This window comes from Lathamus discolor, chromosome 1, assembly GCF_037157495.1.
Source record: "Lathamus discolor isolate bLatDis1 chromosome 1, bLatDis1.hap1, whole genome shotgun sequence".
Classification (NCBI taxonomy): domain Eukaryota; kingdom Metazoa; phylum Chordata; class Aves; order Psittaciformes; family Psittacidae; genus Lathamus; species Lathamus discolor.
The window spans coordinates 30,524,513-30,542,648 of record NC_088884.1 but is presented as its reverse complement, the minus strand read 5'-3'; the positions used below and the strand labels follow the sequence as shown (position 1 = coordinate 30,542,648).

At 40.1% G+C, this 18,136-nt stretch overlaps 1 protein-coding gene across 2 annotated transcripts in view; it reads right to left on the bottom strand.

Annotated features, from left to right (window-relative positions):
• RELN (reelin) overlaps positions 1-18,136 on the bottom strand; it is a 289,653-nt gene that overhangs the window by 127,769 nt on the left and 143,748 nt on the right. For both annotated transcript variants that reach the window (XM_065666462.1, XM_065666471.1), the window contains exons 9-10: positions 4,160-4,256; positions 459-699 (exon numbers count right to left, since the gene is read on the bottom strand). In XM_065666462.1, coding sequence (XP_065522534.1) covers positions 459-699; positions 4,160-4,256 — 338 coding nt within the window. The remainder of the gene's footprint in view (positions 1-458; positions 700-4,159; positions 4,257-18,136) is intronic.

Below are 18,136 nucleotides of genomic sequence, written 5' to 3'. Positions count from 1 at the left end.
CCCGAATGCATGCTGCAAAGGCGATGTGATATTCACAGTCAGAAAAAGTAGGAAAGCATTTTGTTTTGTGATGGTTTGTGATGAAGTGAGTAGCAGCAGCCAAACAACACCAAGACAAACAGTCAGGTTTCAAAATATCGAACAGAGGGACTTGAATTTGTTTCAAAAATATTGCACTGTTTTGCTAAAAGGAAGCTGTTTCCCATTTTCTGTTACGTGATCTTTGACATGACAGTATAAACTGTCATTTGGTTTGGTCATGGTGGAGAAGTTGCATTGTTCTAGAAAGCCCCAATGGGACAGAGAAAAGGTAAAAACAAAGTAAAAAAAGAGAAGTCCAATTCTAGAAGCAGATGGAGTGGCCTAAACACCCGTGTGTGTTATGTGCTTGGTTAGATGTCACTGTCTTCTACATACAAAAGTCACAGCAATATTAAGACACAGAAAATCAGACTAACCTTGACTGTGGCCCCAGGAAAGAAAAGCCAGTTGCCAGTATCCACAGGATCAAGATTATCTTCTAACACAACTTTTCTGTGAGCAGCATTTATGATCAGGATGTTGTCCAGTGACCAACAGGCTTCATACACATCACCCGCGTGAACATAATCCTGTTTCCACTGAAAATGGATGTTCTCCCCTTTAGCATCTTCAGGAAGGTACAAGATGTGGATGATTGTGCTGACATTGGAAGGGGCACTGAAAAACAGTGGTGTGGAATTAGACCAAGTTTAAGCCACAGCCAGAAACACTTTTCCCTCATTTAACACATTAACTACGTGTCACACAGTTGTGCTGATGTCCCTTGTATGCTGCTAAGTCTTTTATGAAGATAAAAAATACCTGCCCTGAGGCAGAGTCCCACTATGCCTGGCAGTGCACATACAGCCCAGACAGCCCTGCTACAAAGAAAGTGCAAGCTAAGCCAAAAAGCAACAATGCAGATGTTTCGAGAGCAGGAGGAAAGCGCAGGGCGACATTCATACTTGAGGCTGGTCACAGCTCTTAGCTGACTGATAATGTCAGGTATTTTGCAGGTATGGCCAAAAGGAAATGTGAAGAAAACAAGAACAGGTCACCCAAAACATGATTTTTGCATGAGCCTCAGTCCCTCATAGATCTGCACAGAGCAAGATGGCTGGAGGGAAAAGCTGGGAATTTTCTCTGTCAAACATGTCCTTCCAATCCCCTTGTCAGGATAATTCTGTGGATGGGGGAGGCCCACGTTGCCTTTCTTTCCGTGTTCTGCTTCAAGAACAATACAGATGAAACAGACTGTCCTGCTACTGAAAACGGAAAATGTGGGCAGACCTGCAGTATTAGTATCAGGCAATGGTCAGAACCTTGAGCTCCACCTTCTAGAGCTGTCCTCAGAGCTGTGAAAGGACTGAAGTTCACCTTGAGCTCTGGGCAAATGTCTTTAGGTCGATAGTAGCAACGAAAAGACAGGTCTGTGTGCAAGGAAGGGATGCTGGTGGTTATTGGTTTTGCTTTACTGATTGCTCAGCAAGCGAACTAACTACATTCAAACCCCAGGCTGCAAGGAGTTACAAACCTGGGGTTTACAAGATGTCAGCTACTCAACTTTGCCTCTGCCCTGGTAGCAATGCTTTGGTGGGTGAGCATTTTGTGAGAGACAGCCCAGAGATTTTAGGAAAAAAAGGCACCCATATTTTGCTTACATAGCAGGAAATAGAGGAACTTCCCTTTGTAAAGCAAAACATTGGAGTGTGGTGAAATGTTGAAAAGCCGCTGTATTTGTTCCACATTCACAGCCACAATCTGCCCCCACAAATCACCCTGCACTAGCTATAAATTATGTCTGCCACCCTCCACTGCAAAGCTGCTCATAGACATTGTCCTAGCAGCTCCCTGAGCTCACACACAGCACCTGCCTTCCTTGGGAGAACCTTCAGCTCCCTGCTGGGAGTCCAGGGCTGAAATCCCACCAACACAGCACACACCAGCACATCAGCACAACACCTGCCCTTCACAGCTGCCCTCCTGTCCCACCTCTCCCCAGTTCTCCCACTGTTCCCTGGAGATGCATGTAGTGTGGTGAAAGCTGCTGAAGCACATTCACATAAACACTGTGGTTCGTACGGATGACAGGAGAAATGAGCACCCTTTCATAATTCATCTTCTCCACTTTGCACGACATTGCTCTATTGACCTATTTTCTACTGCCGGCTCCAGCAGTCAAAGTTAAAGCAACACAGATAGAACTGTATAGGCATTAACTTAAAAAAATTTGGGTTTCAAGGGCTTGTGCTTGGACCATCACAACTCTTCAGTTTCCTGGGTTGCAGAGCTATGAGGGCAACTGAACTGATGTTATGGACTAGCTGAGTAATTCTGCATCAGGGTCAGAAAAGTAAAAAGCATTGTGTCGTTAGTCCAAGGCAACTCCAGTGCCTAAGTAAAGCTACTCTTGCTTTATATTTTTCTGAGAGAAGAATTAGCACCATTTGTTTTCCTAAAATTTGTTGATAATTTGTGCCTTTGTCAATGAAATTGCAATCCCACTCCCACAAGGAGTGGAAGGATGAGATACTGAAATCCACAGCTTTCCAGCTGGAGTTTTGCTTACTCATCAGAAATTAAGTAGCCTTTTGCTCTGCAAATTGTCTCAATGGACTGAAAATAAGTTAAAAATAAATCACCTACATGGTACAGACACTAAGGTAACGCAGAAAGGTGGACTGAGACGCTCTGAGGACATTACATATAAATGGCATTTTTTCTTCCCTAGTTGTACTTGTAAAACTATGTATATATGCCAATGCAAAAAATACCTTTCCTAATAGTATTTAATGAAATTTTGCTTCTGTTGTCTTAGAAAAATCCACCTCCAATACTGAACCTCTCTTTAGAGGTGTGCATATTGCAATAAGATTTTAAAATTTCCACTCATAATCCTTTGCATTTCATGTAAACCAGTTTGTTTAAAAACCAGGCAGAATTCACCATAATCTTGTTATTGTAAGTATTAGGAGCCAAATGTTCGTACCAAACTATAAGCGAACTTTATTGAATGTTTTTTGCTATCAAAGTAGAAACTTTTAACACTATAAATTATGGCTCCTGCTGGCATTAACAGCGGTGCTAAACTGCAAAAATCATCAAAGTTTTGTTTTTTCAGGGACCACAACCTGCTGGCTATTGGAGTTGCATTTTAACTCTGAAGTCATTCTCTTCCTTACCTCTCACAATAATCAGTGGATGAAGTTTTGGTTCACCAAACCCAGTGGCAATTCTGCAATTATCTTTAGTGTCCAAAATGTCATCCCTCATCTTTTGACATGTATGAACAAGTGAAAGCTGAAAAGTTAACAACTAAGTTTTAAAAGAATCAGGTTTAAACACCACCTGCTCAGCCAGAAAGCAATCCCAGGCACAGCTACAGGTTGGGCAGAGAAGAGATTCAGAGCAGCCCTGCAGGGAAGGACTTGGGGGTGCTGGTCGATGAGAAAATGAACATGAGCCGGCTTCAGTGTGCGCTCGCAACCCAGAAAGCCAACCGTATCCTGGGCTGCATCAAAAGGAGTGTGACCAGCAGGTCAAAAGAGGTGATCCTGCCCCTCTACTCTGCTCTTTTGAGACCTCACTTGGAGTATTGTGTGCAGTTGTGGGGTCCTCAACATAAAAAGGACATGGAACTGCTGGAACAAGTCCAGAGGAGGGCCACGAGGATGATCAGGGAACTGGAGCACCTCCCGTATGAAGACAGGCTGAGGAAGCTGGGGCTGTTCAACCTGGAGAAGGGAAGGCTGCATGGAGACCTCAGAGCAGCCTTCCAGTATCTGAAGGGGGCCTACAGGGATGCTGGGGAGGGACTAGTCATCAGGGACTGTAGTGACAGGACAAGTGTAACGGGTTAAAATTTAAATAGGGGAAGTTTAGATTGGATATAAGGAGGAAATTCTTTCCTGTTAGGGTGGTGAGGCACTGGAATGGGTTGCCCAGGGGGGTTGTAAATGCTCCATCCCTGGCAGTGTTCAAGGCCACATTGGACATAGACTTGGGTGACATGGTTTAGTGTGAGGTGTCCCTGCCCATGTCAGGGGGTGTGGAACTAGATCATCTTAAGGTCCTTTCCAACCCTAACTATTCTATGATTCTATGATTCTATGAAAATTATTAAAAAGCTGTAACAAACCTAATTTTCTCCAGCTGAGTCCAATCTGCAGAACTATTCCTGCTGTAGGACACAGTGATGTTGGGATCCGAGTAACTAAAGCGACATGAGCCGGATCCTGGGAAAAGCAATAAAATGAGAAGTGTTACGACACAGTGAAGCAATAAATGATCCTCCAATAACGACTGTTGCTACTTTGCCTTTGTCACATCATCACTTCTCCTGCTTTTAAAGCATTTTGATTGATGATGAAATTTCCTCAAATCTGTTGCTGAAGGTAAACAGAAAATAATGCATGCTTTATGAGTCAGAAATAAAGTAGAAATGATAAATCACAGCAGTGCCATGTAATCTCTGCAAATTTCCCAGGGGAAGCCAAGTAAATTACTTAACACCCGCCACTGCAAGAAAAAACACCATATAATGTTTAAACAAAACCTTCTTATTAGAGAATAATCCGCACATATGGAAAACAGTAAAAGACTGGTTTTCATATTACTATATAGCAAAACCAAATCTTGACATAAAATACAGTACATGGTAGGAAAACATACACAGAATTACTTGAGCCAAGGGGAAATGTACTTTAGAAATTTAAAAGAATAAAGACGTCATAAAATTATTTCTTTTTAAGAATGCCTGAAGAGACTTAAATTAAGAAATCATCCAGTATACTCACTGGAGCCTATAATTAATAATAAACATTTGATGCTGATCTGGGAATTTCAGAACACTTTACAAAACTGAACTAATTAAGCCTTATGGCACCCCTGCAAGGCAGGGTAATATATTTACTTTTGATTTATAAAAGGGTGCCTTCTGGGTGTTGTCACAAAAGATGAACTTAACAATTAATATAGGGGACAGTCAAAATAACAAAAACCGGCACTGCGAAAATTCAGCCTAGCAAACATGATAAACAACCCGCGTGGTAATTAAATACACTAAAAATACCATTTTTTCCTCAGGCACCAGGTAATGTATCCATCTCAGAAAATTCAACACCCAGTGAAACAGACAAATCCTAACCTTGCTCCTTGTCAAATTTCTCCTTCATAAGCATGTTGAAATATGAGATTCAAAGCAACAGACATCAGCTACCTCCCATATTTAAGAGAAGCAGCTCTCAATTAAACAGCACCTCTGGTGGCATCAGGATACTACTGAGCGAGTACCATAGCTTTTTCACAGCAGGAGTATGTATTAGGTGTGCTACGAGTAGTATGTTATGTTTACATGTGCTTCAGATATATTCTGTTACACTAAAAGTAGTGTGTATGCATATGTTTATGTATATATAGATGTATACATATACCCAGATGTAGAAACTGCTAATGATAAAATACTGTAATTTTCCAACTCAGGGTACTTGTTTTTGTAATTAAATAAATGGCCTGATTAAAAAGGTGTTAACCACTTGTACAAGAGAACAGCTTACACATTTTAATGCGAACATATGCCATTAAGCACATTGCTTGCAGCCCCAGCTCCCCCGAGGCAGTTCACGTTCACAGCTCTCAGCTCTACAGAGCTGCTTTTCTACTCTGAGATACACATCACATACCTCTGCAGGGGAAATAATACCCCAAAACATGGGACGAAATCCCATTTCTATATTTTTTCCTGATACATCAACTAGCATCCTGGAAATTACCCATAAAGTTGCTCTCTTGTATCTTCTACTAATGTTAAATCGTAGATAGAGGAACAGATACTTCAGAGCCACTACAGCTGCGTGTGGTACGTTCAGCTGGCCTGACACGTATTCTTGCTGTAATGAGGCACAGAATAACTAATATCGCAAAGGCAGCAGGACTTTGAATTACCAGCCATGTACCCAAAATGAGTACAAAGCAACTGTCTGGTTATATTTTACTGACAAGGCATTTTATTTCTATCATATTAAAACCAAACGATGTCAGGAAAAGCCTTTGCGTTTCATATTTGCCCATCTGCTGCGATGGTCTACTTTACCGAGTGACATCTGCTGTCAGTTCCTACTTCTGTGGCATTTAGGAGTTCCAACCCTTAATCACAATCATTCATTTTATTTCAGGGGAATTCAGTTAAAAAATCAGGGAACTTCAGCCAGTTTAACTGTTATTGCTGGCCAGAGGCTATAAGGCAAAATAGCAACATACTGAGTTTGCTGTTCAACAGAAATTAAAGGAATAAACAGTAAAAATAACTATCAATACAGACTTCACAACATGCGCCATTTCAGTTAGTGTCACAATCAACTTTTGGTATAGTGCTCTTCAACAAAGCCGAGTCCAAACATGCTGCTAAAAAGGGGGAGAAGGCCATATTTGCTGCCCATACTGCAAGGACGATAGGAAACGAATGACCCCTGTCAATACAATCAATACGAAAAATCCCATCTGTTAAACTTGAACAACCTCAAACCATGTAATGAAGAACATAGTCATTGCTTAAAAGAAATGGGGTCACTGAAAAAGGGCTTTGCAAAGAAGTATTTTACTTGTGTGATTTAAAAGAGCAATGGAGACCAGGAAAAGAGGGGAGACAAGTGCTGGGTTTTATTATTATTCTAACAAGCAGGGCAGGTTTTGTTAAGATTAAAATTAGTTTGGGAAAGTCCTCCAGGTCAATGTAAGTAGTTTTTACTGGCTGTGATGACAAATGTGGTTTTATCAGTGTTTAAACTCTCTTTTATGTATGCTCTTGACTCAAAATCACAAAATAGCAAGATTATTTTTCATGTAAGTATCTAATTCTACAATGTAAAAAAAAAAAAAAAAGAAAAAGATCAATACATTCGGAAAAATTATCAGCAAGGTTCAGGCATTATTCTTCGCCATTTGAACCGTATATTTTAAATAGACAAAAAGCTCCTGGATTTGGTGCTTACACCTGTAACAAAACCAGTATTCATCCTAGCTTACGTCAGGAGTCTCTTCCTGAGAAAAGGGAGGAAAGTGAACATACAAGTGCACCCCAGAACAGGGTTTACCAAGATAGTCTTGCAAGCCACTGGCTTTCAATATAATTGTCTACATTAATATTACTTAATATTATTCCTATTACTCCATATTGCTGTCATTCCACCAATCCTAAACTAGGATTATTTAAATTAGAAGTCTGCAGTTTGGATGGTTGCCTCTACCTTGACCGGCAAAGCTATGCTCTGACTTTGTGACCAAATAGATAATCAAAATTCAAGTAGTAACCTAGCAGGAACTGAGGGCAAATCCAGCCAGGGAAGGGAGGTGTCCTTCACACTGCTTCCAGAGACGGTAATAAACAGTTTGTCAGCTCGGAGCAGAGCAGCAGGGGCAGGATGTCACGCTGTAAATCTTCACACTCTCCCATCCTCCAAAGAAAAACTTGTACATAAAACCTTTTGAATGAGATTAGAACCAGCTATTTTTATATCAGGAATACCCAGGTTTTGAATTAGCCATGAAAATAGGAAGTAACGCGTGCACAATGATTACCGTAAAGAAGTCTACAGTAGTAAGTTGCTGCATTAGAGAAAAATGTCATTTCTTTCTTAAGCCAAGTATGTCACAGCAAACCCTATGCCTCAGTGATGTGCTAGTTAGATCTGACTGAGTTGAGATTATACTTTCAATATTAAGGGTTTCCATGTGGCATTATCTATTTGAGGAGGAGGGAAAACCAAACCAACCCCTAACCAAGAACAGCCAAATTTCTTCTTTACATACGTATAGGCAAGCTTCTCCTTGGGTTTCAGGAAAAAAGCGTTTTTCTCTTTTGGAGTTATTTTTCTCCTTCTTATAGGCTTCTAGCTGAAGTTCACAGACTTCTAAAACTTGGAATAAAGCCAAGGTAGAGACAATCTTATTGGATTTAATTTTAAATGATACATTTGAAGCTCAGACAGCAATTTCGCCTGTTATCAAAAACAATGAGCAGCTTCTGTTATAAACCCCAGCTATTTTCATACACTGGATATTCTGAAACACTAATTTATTTGACTGGTGATTCATGTGCTTGGATTTTGCCCCAAGCCAATTTTCAATAAAATAGAATTTGCCTAAAGTTGAATCCAGACACTGATGCTAATAGAGGAGGGTTTTGATTGGCAAAGCATGGGAATGCTAAACAGCTCCTGACTGCTGCTTTAATTCTACCTAACATAAACAGGAAACAATGAAAAAGGTAAACAAAAGTATGCTTCTTCATTGCATTTGCTGTTTGTTTCAGAGGACTGGTAACCCATATCCAGGACATGACTAGCACTGACCACCTGCAACATGTCCACCTGAGATGGTTATGACTTCTTTGCCTCTTTTCTCTGTAAATCTTGTTAAGCTGACTTTGGTTTCCTTCAATGCCATCCAAAGTACTAGTCAACATTTTACCTACCTTACTTCTTAAAATATCATGTAGGTTCAAGTACTAAGAGCATAATATTTTAGGAGAGATGTTATGAAGGCACTTCATATCAGGTATTTGCATCCAGGTATTCAGGTATTAGTATCCAGGCTGACAGTGGCAGGAAAAATTAATTCTCACTACGACTTTGCCTCCAACTGTGTCAGATTTACAGAAACACAAGTCATAGGGCTGCTGGTATCTAAGATTTCTTAATAACATTGATTAGAAGCTGGTGTTTTGCTGAGATAAAACTTGGTGCCATCTGCAAGGGAAGTAATATTTTGCTCTTTATAGACTATGACGTCCTCTGCCTCTTGACAACCTCTTGATAGTTCCTGCGAGTGCTTCCGTGGATAAGCAGATATCTAATGCTGGCTTTGAGGAGAATGAGTCTCACGTGGGACTGCACAAGAAAAACTCACACAAGAAATTTGTGGAAAGGTTTGAATTGTGGCCTGAAGAACAAAAGGAAGTTGAAAAGAATCCCCTTTAGCTAATGCTAGAAGATTGCTTTTATTCATTTTGTAAATGTGATGAATAATGATTTGTGCTTGCTAAGAATTATGATTTGCTGGTACCACTTGAATTAAGCCAAACTGGGTAGTATAAATAACTAATGGTCAAATTTGGCTGGCTTGCAAATAGGTTTTTTCCAAATTATTGAACCATACAGTCTGATACAATGAATGCTCTGTGGATCCTAATTTATTTTAGGTGTATGTGTATATTGGCTTCTGATCAAGAACCAGATGATTTTAACCATGTCAAAAGACTGAACCTTTTGTGATGGATGTACCAGAAGCACTGGTACAAGAATGTGCAACTCACTGCTCCTCCCATTCTGCCTCTGAAAGCTTCCTCAAGAGACAGTTGGAAGAGCATTTTAATTTTTCTTTGAAGCCACAACTTTGAATTTAGTTACAAGTATGATCTGTAATTATGACACATTTTAGATCTTTAGACTATTTTTAAAAGAGTTTTAGAACAGGTTCAGAGTACAAATAAATATTTTAAGTTTAAAAACATTAAACTTAAAAACTTAAGAACTGTGTTCTATTTTATAACTGTAGTCTACCTTTACATGGAAGAATTAAGTACTTTATTGCTGGATGCTGTTTTTGTCCCTTGTGAGAAGAACATTTTGACTATCTACATCTCCGTATGTGTTCTGATCAACAATCTGAAACAAATACCTGATACTAGAAAATGAAAATGTCAACAGTGTTTGCCTTTGGTAAAAATCAGACTTACTCTAGCAGTAATGAGAATCATGGCTCTTGAAATTCAAAGCCTCAACTATTTATTTTCTGCAGGTTTCAAAGAGCAACTGGCAGCTTTAGGCTGTTACTCCACTTGGAAATGCTGGGTGGTTACATCTACATAAAAATAAGGGGCTGGCAAGCTAAAAGCCTCGACTGTAAAACTGTAACAGATGAGAATAATAATTAGTAAATACATTTGATAAAAATTAATCATAAAGACTTCAGAAATTAAGTTCTAAAAATTAATCAGAGGTCAAACCCCAACCGGACAGGGCCCTGAGCGAGCTGTCATCACCCAGTGTGGTCCTGGTTGGAGCATGGGAGGAGCACTGGGACAGGTGACCTCCTATAGTGCCTTCCCACACACCTCTTTCCAGGATTCCCAGTAACAGCAAATGTACTTCTTACGAATTAATGCAGGTAATTTCCTTTAGGTGTGAGGTAATGTCTGAGGAAATACTTATCTGGTTCAACTTCCTCTTAGTCTATTTATATTCAGAGATATGATGGGCTTCCTGTGCTCACACAAATCTGTTCTAACAAACAAGATCAGATCACAACTCATATTGCTTTTTGTGTTGAGAACATTAGGGAGAGAAAACTAAGTCAGGAAGAAAGCTGTGTTTAACTTATGCCAGTTTCCAATTTATTCTGTTATAAAGATGCTCAGCTATTTATAGCATCTTTTTCTGAGATACAGCCAGCAGGTATGTGCTTGGGTAATGTGCCTGCTGCCAAATAAATAATTGCATGATGCTTCTAAATTTAACCATGTTCTTGAGTGCACTAACATCAGATAAAGACCTGGATGTAATAGATACCCAGGAATTACAGCTACTGAAACAGTAATATCACTGACTCCCCAGAAATGCTCTCACAGTGGTTCTTGTCTGTCTGATCAAGTAGTAAGCCCTGTGCTTGATAAGCATTTTCTATTGACATTCCTGTATTTTATGCTTCAACATTACTGCCATTAAATGCTTAATGTAAGATTATGTGGAGATTCTCCTAGTGAGAGGGGACCTTCCAGTGAAGATAGGCAAAATTTAAGTTCTACCATCTTAAAGTAGTTCGGTAGTACACTAATATGTATCTATTTGTTTAACTCCATCCATTTAGCAAACTGGGTCAGCTTCAAAGGTCAATAATCAAGACAATGAGCACCATAAGGTGCTGATAAGGGATTAAAATACTGCAGAAACGTAAATGTTTTATTTAGATTCGTACAACCAGTCCCTTCTAGAGAGGCAGTAGAAACACACTTTGGTCCCAAGAACTGCTGCGTAAAAGGAGACATCTTGAATATCAAGATGTGAAAGTCCTTTCCTTGCCTGGTTCAGCAAAATTCCATGGCACCAAGAGAATCTGAGAAATATTTTTTCTCAAGCCAAGTCCTGAGATAGGTTGCCTCTTTTTCATGAAACCCTGTAAAACTGATTGCCTGCCTTTACATCTTTATGTGTGCAGATAACAATTAGTTTGACAAAAGCTTTTCTTTTCTTTAATTTTCTGTCTGGTTTTTCTATTTTTATCTGCTTTTGCTTTCACAGAAACCCCCTCTCTTGCCCACTGGAAAATCACCCAGGAGCATTTTGCTGAGCTGGGGGCTTCTCTGTTCCCCCCCAGGAGCTACAGATGCTTTGTTGTTTGAGTTAATTCAAAAATGGACAGTTTTAATCATACAAAAGTGTTATCCTCATACAATGATATGAGCAGGATTAAGATGAAAGTCAGTCTGTAATCCAGCATTTATTATTTGCAGCAATCAATTCCATAATAGCCCCTGTTCGACAGCAAGGCAATGGCTCTGCCACCTGCCCTGAATCCTGAGCTTCTCTTTATCTTTTCTGCTTCTCTCTGTGTAGTAAATCCCAATAGTGGCAGAGAAACCCTGGTACAGCAGTAATAAAGACAATATTTCACTGTAACCTTGGGCTAGCCAAAGCAACACAAATCATTTCACCCCAAGGCCATTAAAATGTCTTTCAAATATGGCATTAACTTTAAACCCTGGTTTCAATCTAGGTATTATCTAGGCAGCCCTTCTTGTATAACTCAGCAAAATCAATAAACACAACCTAACATTTCCACGTGCTATGTGAAGTGTGTTAGACAATGTTATTTACCTATCTTATCCTTTCACATTATATGTAATTTATAACCTATGCATCTACACAAAGGACTTCTCCATCAGGAACGTGGAACTAGTAGGTTTCATGTCAGGCAATAGGAAATGGCAATTTGAATGGTGAATCAAAACTCATAATGTTGTTTTAGCAGGGGAGAAATGGGAAATGAAGCAAGCAGAAGAAATGCAGGATGCTGAATGACACCAATTTCAGCGCTGATTTCTAGAAAATTCTCCAACTTTTTCCAAATGTATAAGAAACATTAAGACAAAACATCCTGGGGGTTCAGATATTCAGTGCTCTGTTCTTGTTGCTTAGAAGGGACTGTATCTGAATACAGCAACAATCAAGATTAATCTAATAATCTTAATTTCTTATGGACATTAGTGCTTTAAATTGCTCACTGTAAAAACTGGGTTTAAGCATTATTTAAGTTCAGTTCAGACAGGGCTCTAACACAATTTTAATAGCCAGTCTCTAGGCAGTTAAATCCTTTAGAACCTCATGCTACCCCAGAAGTGCTCCACATTCACTTGATGTGAAATAGTCTATCTGTCCTGTGGCCGCTGGAAGCGGCCAGCCTCTTCCCTGCAGGTACCCCTATCAATGTGGCTGTATGGATGTGCCATTCCTGCACAGCAAACCTGGTGCTTTTTGGGAGGCCCTGGAGCACGAGAAATTTGGGTGACTGAAAGAAATCCTCCATAGAGGTGACTAAAGCAGAGGAGGTGGATCAACATGCCCAAAACATTTGAGACCATGGTTTTTTTGTTGCTCAGCTAACAAGATAGTGAAGGATTAAAAAGATAAAATACTCTTCCATGCTCAATTCAGAAGGGGCTTATTTTTCAATTTGGCATTTCTCAAGAGACATGAGAGTGAATTTTCACAGCAATTCTGAAGGAAATTGTCCACTTCTGCTGAGGGCAAGCCCAGTGCTGCCTCATAAACTGGCTCTTACATTGTTTGTCAGTCATCTGATAGCGTCTGCTAATTGTAAAACTGACTAAACAGAATTGGAAATTAAGAGAAAATGATCAGTAGTGGTTCCTCTCAGCCAAAGCTAAGGCCTATTTAACAAAACATGTTTGGATATGTGAATTTCCATTGAGTGGTCTGAATCCAAGCAGAGGATAAATAGAAGACATAAAAGCAGTACTGTCAATATAACAGCTGCTATCAGAACTGAATTAAAACATGATAAAAATATAAATGATAAGTGTCTTCAGACTGTAACATGGGGCCAAATGCAGTCTTCATTGTTCATGCAGCTGAGCCAAAGTGGATTTGGGATGTTTCTGGCGGGAAGAAGGAATTGCCATCCTGCACAGATGCTCTGCAAAGCCCTCCAGATGATGCTGTAGGGCATAGTCTGAAGAGACTGCTATTTCACCCATAGAAATACATGGAGGTCAGTGAATTAATTGCACTATTCATGTAATCAGGTAATTTTTTGTAAGATTATTTTTGTTCACTGTGGCCTTCTACTGGCTGAGGTTAATAGGGAATTACATGTGTTTTCTGAAGCATAGAAGCTTGGTAGGTAAGGACTGCCAATTCTGATCATTATTAAAAACAATAACAATAAATAATAATAACCTGTAGTTTGACCAAGAATCAGGGCAAAAAAGATGTATTTCCATCATCTAACACAATCAATTACATTTTATAATTTAATTCTGCAAGACTCACTCTGCTGACCAAGGCAAATTGCCACTACGAAAAATGGAGAATAAAACCTTAGCCTGAAAAAATACTGCACTTTTGTGGTTTGTTTTGTTTTTCTTTTTTAATAAAGGAGATGTATACTATCTGTGCTTTGTCTTCAGCAAACATCACTGAGATGCTTAGCCATGGAGCTGCTGAGTAAAACAGCTATCATGTAGCTCCTAGCAACCTCAGTAGTTCAGAAAGAGTAATAGAGGCTGCTGGTTAATGATCCACTAACTTGATGTCTTAGGGTGAGGTAGAACATGACATGAAAAACATTTTGGAACTATTATGACAAAGATCTGCATCCAAATCAACACCCCTTTACAAATATCCTAATCAAAAGCAATCAATAACGTATTTTAAATAGTTTTCTCCATTGCACTTGCTAAGGACTGTGAAATCAGCAAGCATTAAATATAGACTGTAAATAAAGTAAGCCACATGGACGTTCCTGGTAATTGCATTACACATGCCCCTCAGCTCTTAAACAATATGACAGTAGAAATATAAAATCAGCACAGGTAATACAATTACTCTTCAGATAAGAACAGCCGATTGTCCAATGGATTTAAAAAGCTCAAGAAATTTGAAGGGAAGAAAGGGGTGATTTCTCAACCAGAAAATAAAGTATGGAAAGTGCATTGATCAAGACTGTTTTGTTACTGCTTTTTGTGATTATACGATCAGATTGCCAATGAAATGTTTATGCATGTAAAATCAGAAAGTTTAGCATTTTATTCCCTTTTAGGGAGGATAGAGTATAGGGACAAAAGGGGTACCACTGAAAGATCACCTGAGTAATGTCTCTGCACCCTGAATTAGTGGGGTTTTGTCCTTATCAAGAAGTTGTGAATAGCTGAATAACAATAATAAACTTCCTTCAGAAATATTTTAACCATATTAAAAACAATAGACACATTTATCCTTGCTATAGGGTTCCATTAGAAAGATATTAAGGAAGATTGATGACCTGCAGGTAGGTATTGCTAGTGATTGTAATAAATTTGTTTCATTCATATGGAACCTTGCAGGTTTTATCCTTGTCAGATACTGTAATCAGTAATAAACTTAGTCATCTGATGGATGTTTAGCCAAAATGAGTTGGAACACTAGAAGGGGCAATAGGAACAGATAGCAGACTTCCATTCGTGGGTCCTGAAGGAGCTGGCAAATGAAGCTGCTAAGCCACTGGCCATCATATTTGAAGTATCATGGCAGTCAGGTGAAGTTCCCGACGACTGGAAAAAGGGAAATATAGCCCCCATTTTCAAGAAGGGGAAAATGGAAGATCCAGGGAATTGCAGACCAGTCAGTCTCACCTCTGTGCCTGGCAAAATCTTGGAGCACATTCTCCTGGAAGGCATGCTAAGGTACATGAAAAACAACAAGGCGCTTGGTGACAGCCAGCATGGCTTCACTAAGGGGAATTCATGCCTGACCAACCTGGTAGCCTTCTATGATGGGGTTACAGAACTGATGGACAGGGGTAGAGCAGGTGATGTCATCTACCTGGACTTGGGCAAAGTGTTCGACACTGTCCAACACGACATCCTTGTCTCTAAATTGGAGAGATATCAATTTGATAGGTGGCCCACTCGGTGGATAAAGAACTGGTTGGATGGCCGCATGCAAAGAGTTGTGGTCAAGGGCTCAATGTCCAGCTGGAGACCAGTATCAAGTGGTGTCCCTCACGGATCGGTGTTGGGACCGGTCTTGTTCAACATCTTTGTCAGTGACATGGACAGTGGGATTGAGTGCGCCCTCAGCAAGTTTGCCGATGACACCAAGCTGTGTGGTTCAGTTGATACGCTGGAGGGAAGGGATGCCATCCAGAGGGACCTTGACAGGCTTGTGAGGTGGGCTGATGCCAACCTCATGAAGTTTAACCATGACAAGTGCAAGGTCCTACACCTGGGTCGGAGCAATCCCAGGCACAGCTACAGGTGGGGCAGAGAAGAGATTCAGAGCAGCCCTGCAGAGAAGGACTTGGGGGAGCTGGTCTATGAGAAAATGAACATGAGCCGGCTTCAGTGTGCGCTCGCAGCCCAGAAAGCCAACCGTATCCTGGGCTGCATCAAAAGGAGCGTGACCAGCAGGTCGCAGGAGGCGATCCTGCCCCTCTACTCTGCTCTCGTGAGACCTCACCTGGAGCATTGTGTGCAGTTCTGGTGTCCTCAACATAAAAAGGACATGGAACTGTTGGAACAAGTCCAGAGGAGGGCCACGAGGATGATCAGGGGACTGGAGCACCTCCCATATGAAGACAGGCTGAGAAAGTTGGGGCTGTTCAGCCTGGAGAAGAGAAGGCTGCGTGGGGACTTCATAGCAGGCTTCCAGTATCTGAAGGGGACCTATAGGGATGCTGGGGATGGACTCTTCATTAGGGACTGTAGTGACAAGACAAGGAGTAATGGGTTAAAACTTAAACAGGGGAAGCTTAGATTGGATATAAGGAGGAAGTTCTTTCCTGTTAGGGTGGTAAGGCACTGGAATGGGTTGCCCAGGGAGGTTGTGAATGCTCCATTCCTGGCAATGTTCAAGGCCATGTTGGATGAAGCCTTGGGTGAGATGGTTTAGTGTGAGGTGTCTCTGCCCATGTCAGGGGGGTTGGAACTAGATGATCTTAAGGTCCTTTCCAACCCCAACTATTCTATGATTCTATAACTGCATGGTATGAAAGAAGTTAATGCGTTAACTTTTTGTCAGCACTGAATTGGTCAAGCAGTTGGACTAGGTGATCATTGTAGGTCCCTTCCAATTGAACTCTTCTACTCTGCCTCAGAAGCAGCAGGAGAAAAGCATCGTTCTTACTCTACAAGTGAGGTCTGAATGCTTCTGGTTCCAGACCAATGAGCAGATGAGTGACCCATCTTTTAGATAATAACTACTGGGATTTTCCTGAGGGGACAAACAGAGTCCATCTGTCAAAATCACAAAGTAGATATTAAAGCCTACTAAACTGTGTTTTTAATGAAGATTAATGTGCTAGATGCATGTTTTGCTTCATGTCAAGTCTTTTCTCTAGCACTAGCAGGGGCTAAGCGTATCAGCCATGCAGTAAAGACACCTAAGGAATTTCCAGTGTCTGTTGGTTGTCCAGTCATTGAAGATCACCTTTGCTCATGCACCCTGCATCTTCAAGTCAAGTCTTTCATGTAAACAGCAAATAATACTCTCAGAAAGCTGCATCTTCCTTCCCAGCTCAGTAGTATTCTCGGTGCCCACCAGAACTTTAGGGACAAGGTTTCATTAGTTTATTTATGGCAAGAAGAGCTTTTCTGCATCATATTGAGTTACTTGTAAGATGTTTCATTTGTCACAGTGAATATATACTCAAACATTTTAAAGTATGCCATAGTCTTGCCACTTTAAATCTTATACATAAAAACTGTGGTAAGTCCTGGGCGAATGTGTAGCTCACACAGTCTTTTTGTATATCCTTCTCTGGATGCCAGGAATTCTGGCATGATCACCAATTAGCTAGCAGAAAGGCATTTCAGGTGACTGCATTAAGCATAAAACGGAAGAAAGATTCCAGTTAATTTTTCTTGGTATGTCATGGGCAAAAGTACTGACAGATTTAAAGCTTTACATCACATTTCTTGATTTCTAAGTAAGATTTTACATACTTTTACAATTTCTTTTTTACATTATCTCTCTCTGAAGTTCACTGCAGTCCTTTGTAGGATAATAAATGATGCTTATATAAAAGCAGTAATTCCACCACAAGATCCCACTGAATAAGAAAACACATCATCTCCGTCAAAATGTGCTGTTTCTGGATATCAGCCAGCAGCACGCAGAATGGGTAACAGTGAGCTGCTGAGAGGTTTCATTCTTAGAAATTCATGGAAATTATTTTTTTGCTTTAGTACCATATTACTTGGCACCTTTTGCATGAAACCAAAGTCAATGGTACATGTACGAAAAGAGTGTAAGCCAGCTAAAATCAGCTAGGAAAAGATGATTTATAATTAGAAGAAACTGAAAATCTTGCAAGTCACATATTTGCCATACAAAGGTAGTTTTGGGGGTGACTGAGAGTAAGGATAGACCAAAAAATCTGTTAGATTTAGGAACACAACTTTTGCAAAAAGTTCTTTAGCATGATTTTTTTTGAAGGGAGAGTCCAAGCCCAAGATTTTTTTCTAAATGAAGCAAAAAAACCTTTTGAACCTTTGGCTGATTTTTTGCTTGTAAGACTGATGGCTTGGTCTTTAAAAAATGAAATGCCAAATGTCTGAAATGTTCAAAGGCATATCCCTCTCAGAAGATAGAAGAAAACCCTTCCCCCCCAAATCAATTTTGGTTTAATATAAAATAGTAGCTGCGGGTAGATTATTTTGAAAATGGGGGGAGAATTGCTAGTTTGCTCTAGTAATGACAGCAGAACTTTGTGATAATGGCATAAAAGTTGAAGGGAAAACAAATTTAAAGCAGGATCCTGCCTTACAAACACGTATTTATCCAGTACATGACTGTCAAAGTCATCCTGTTCTCCGAGGAGCGTTCAAGAGCGTTCATAACAA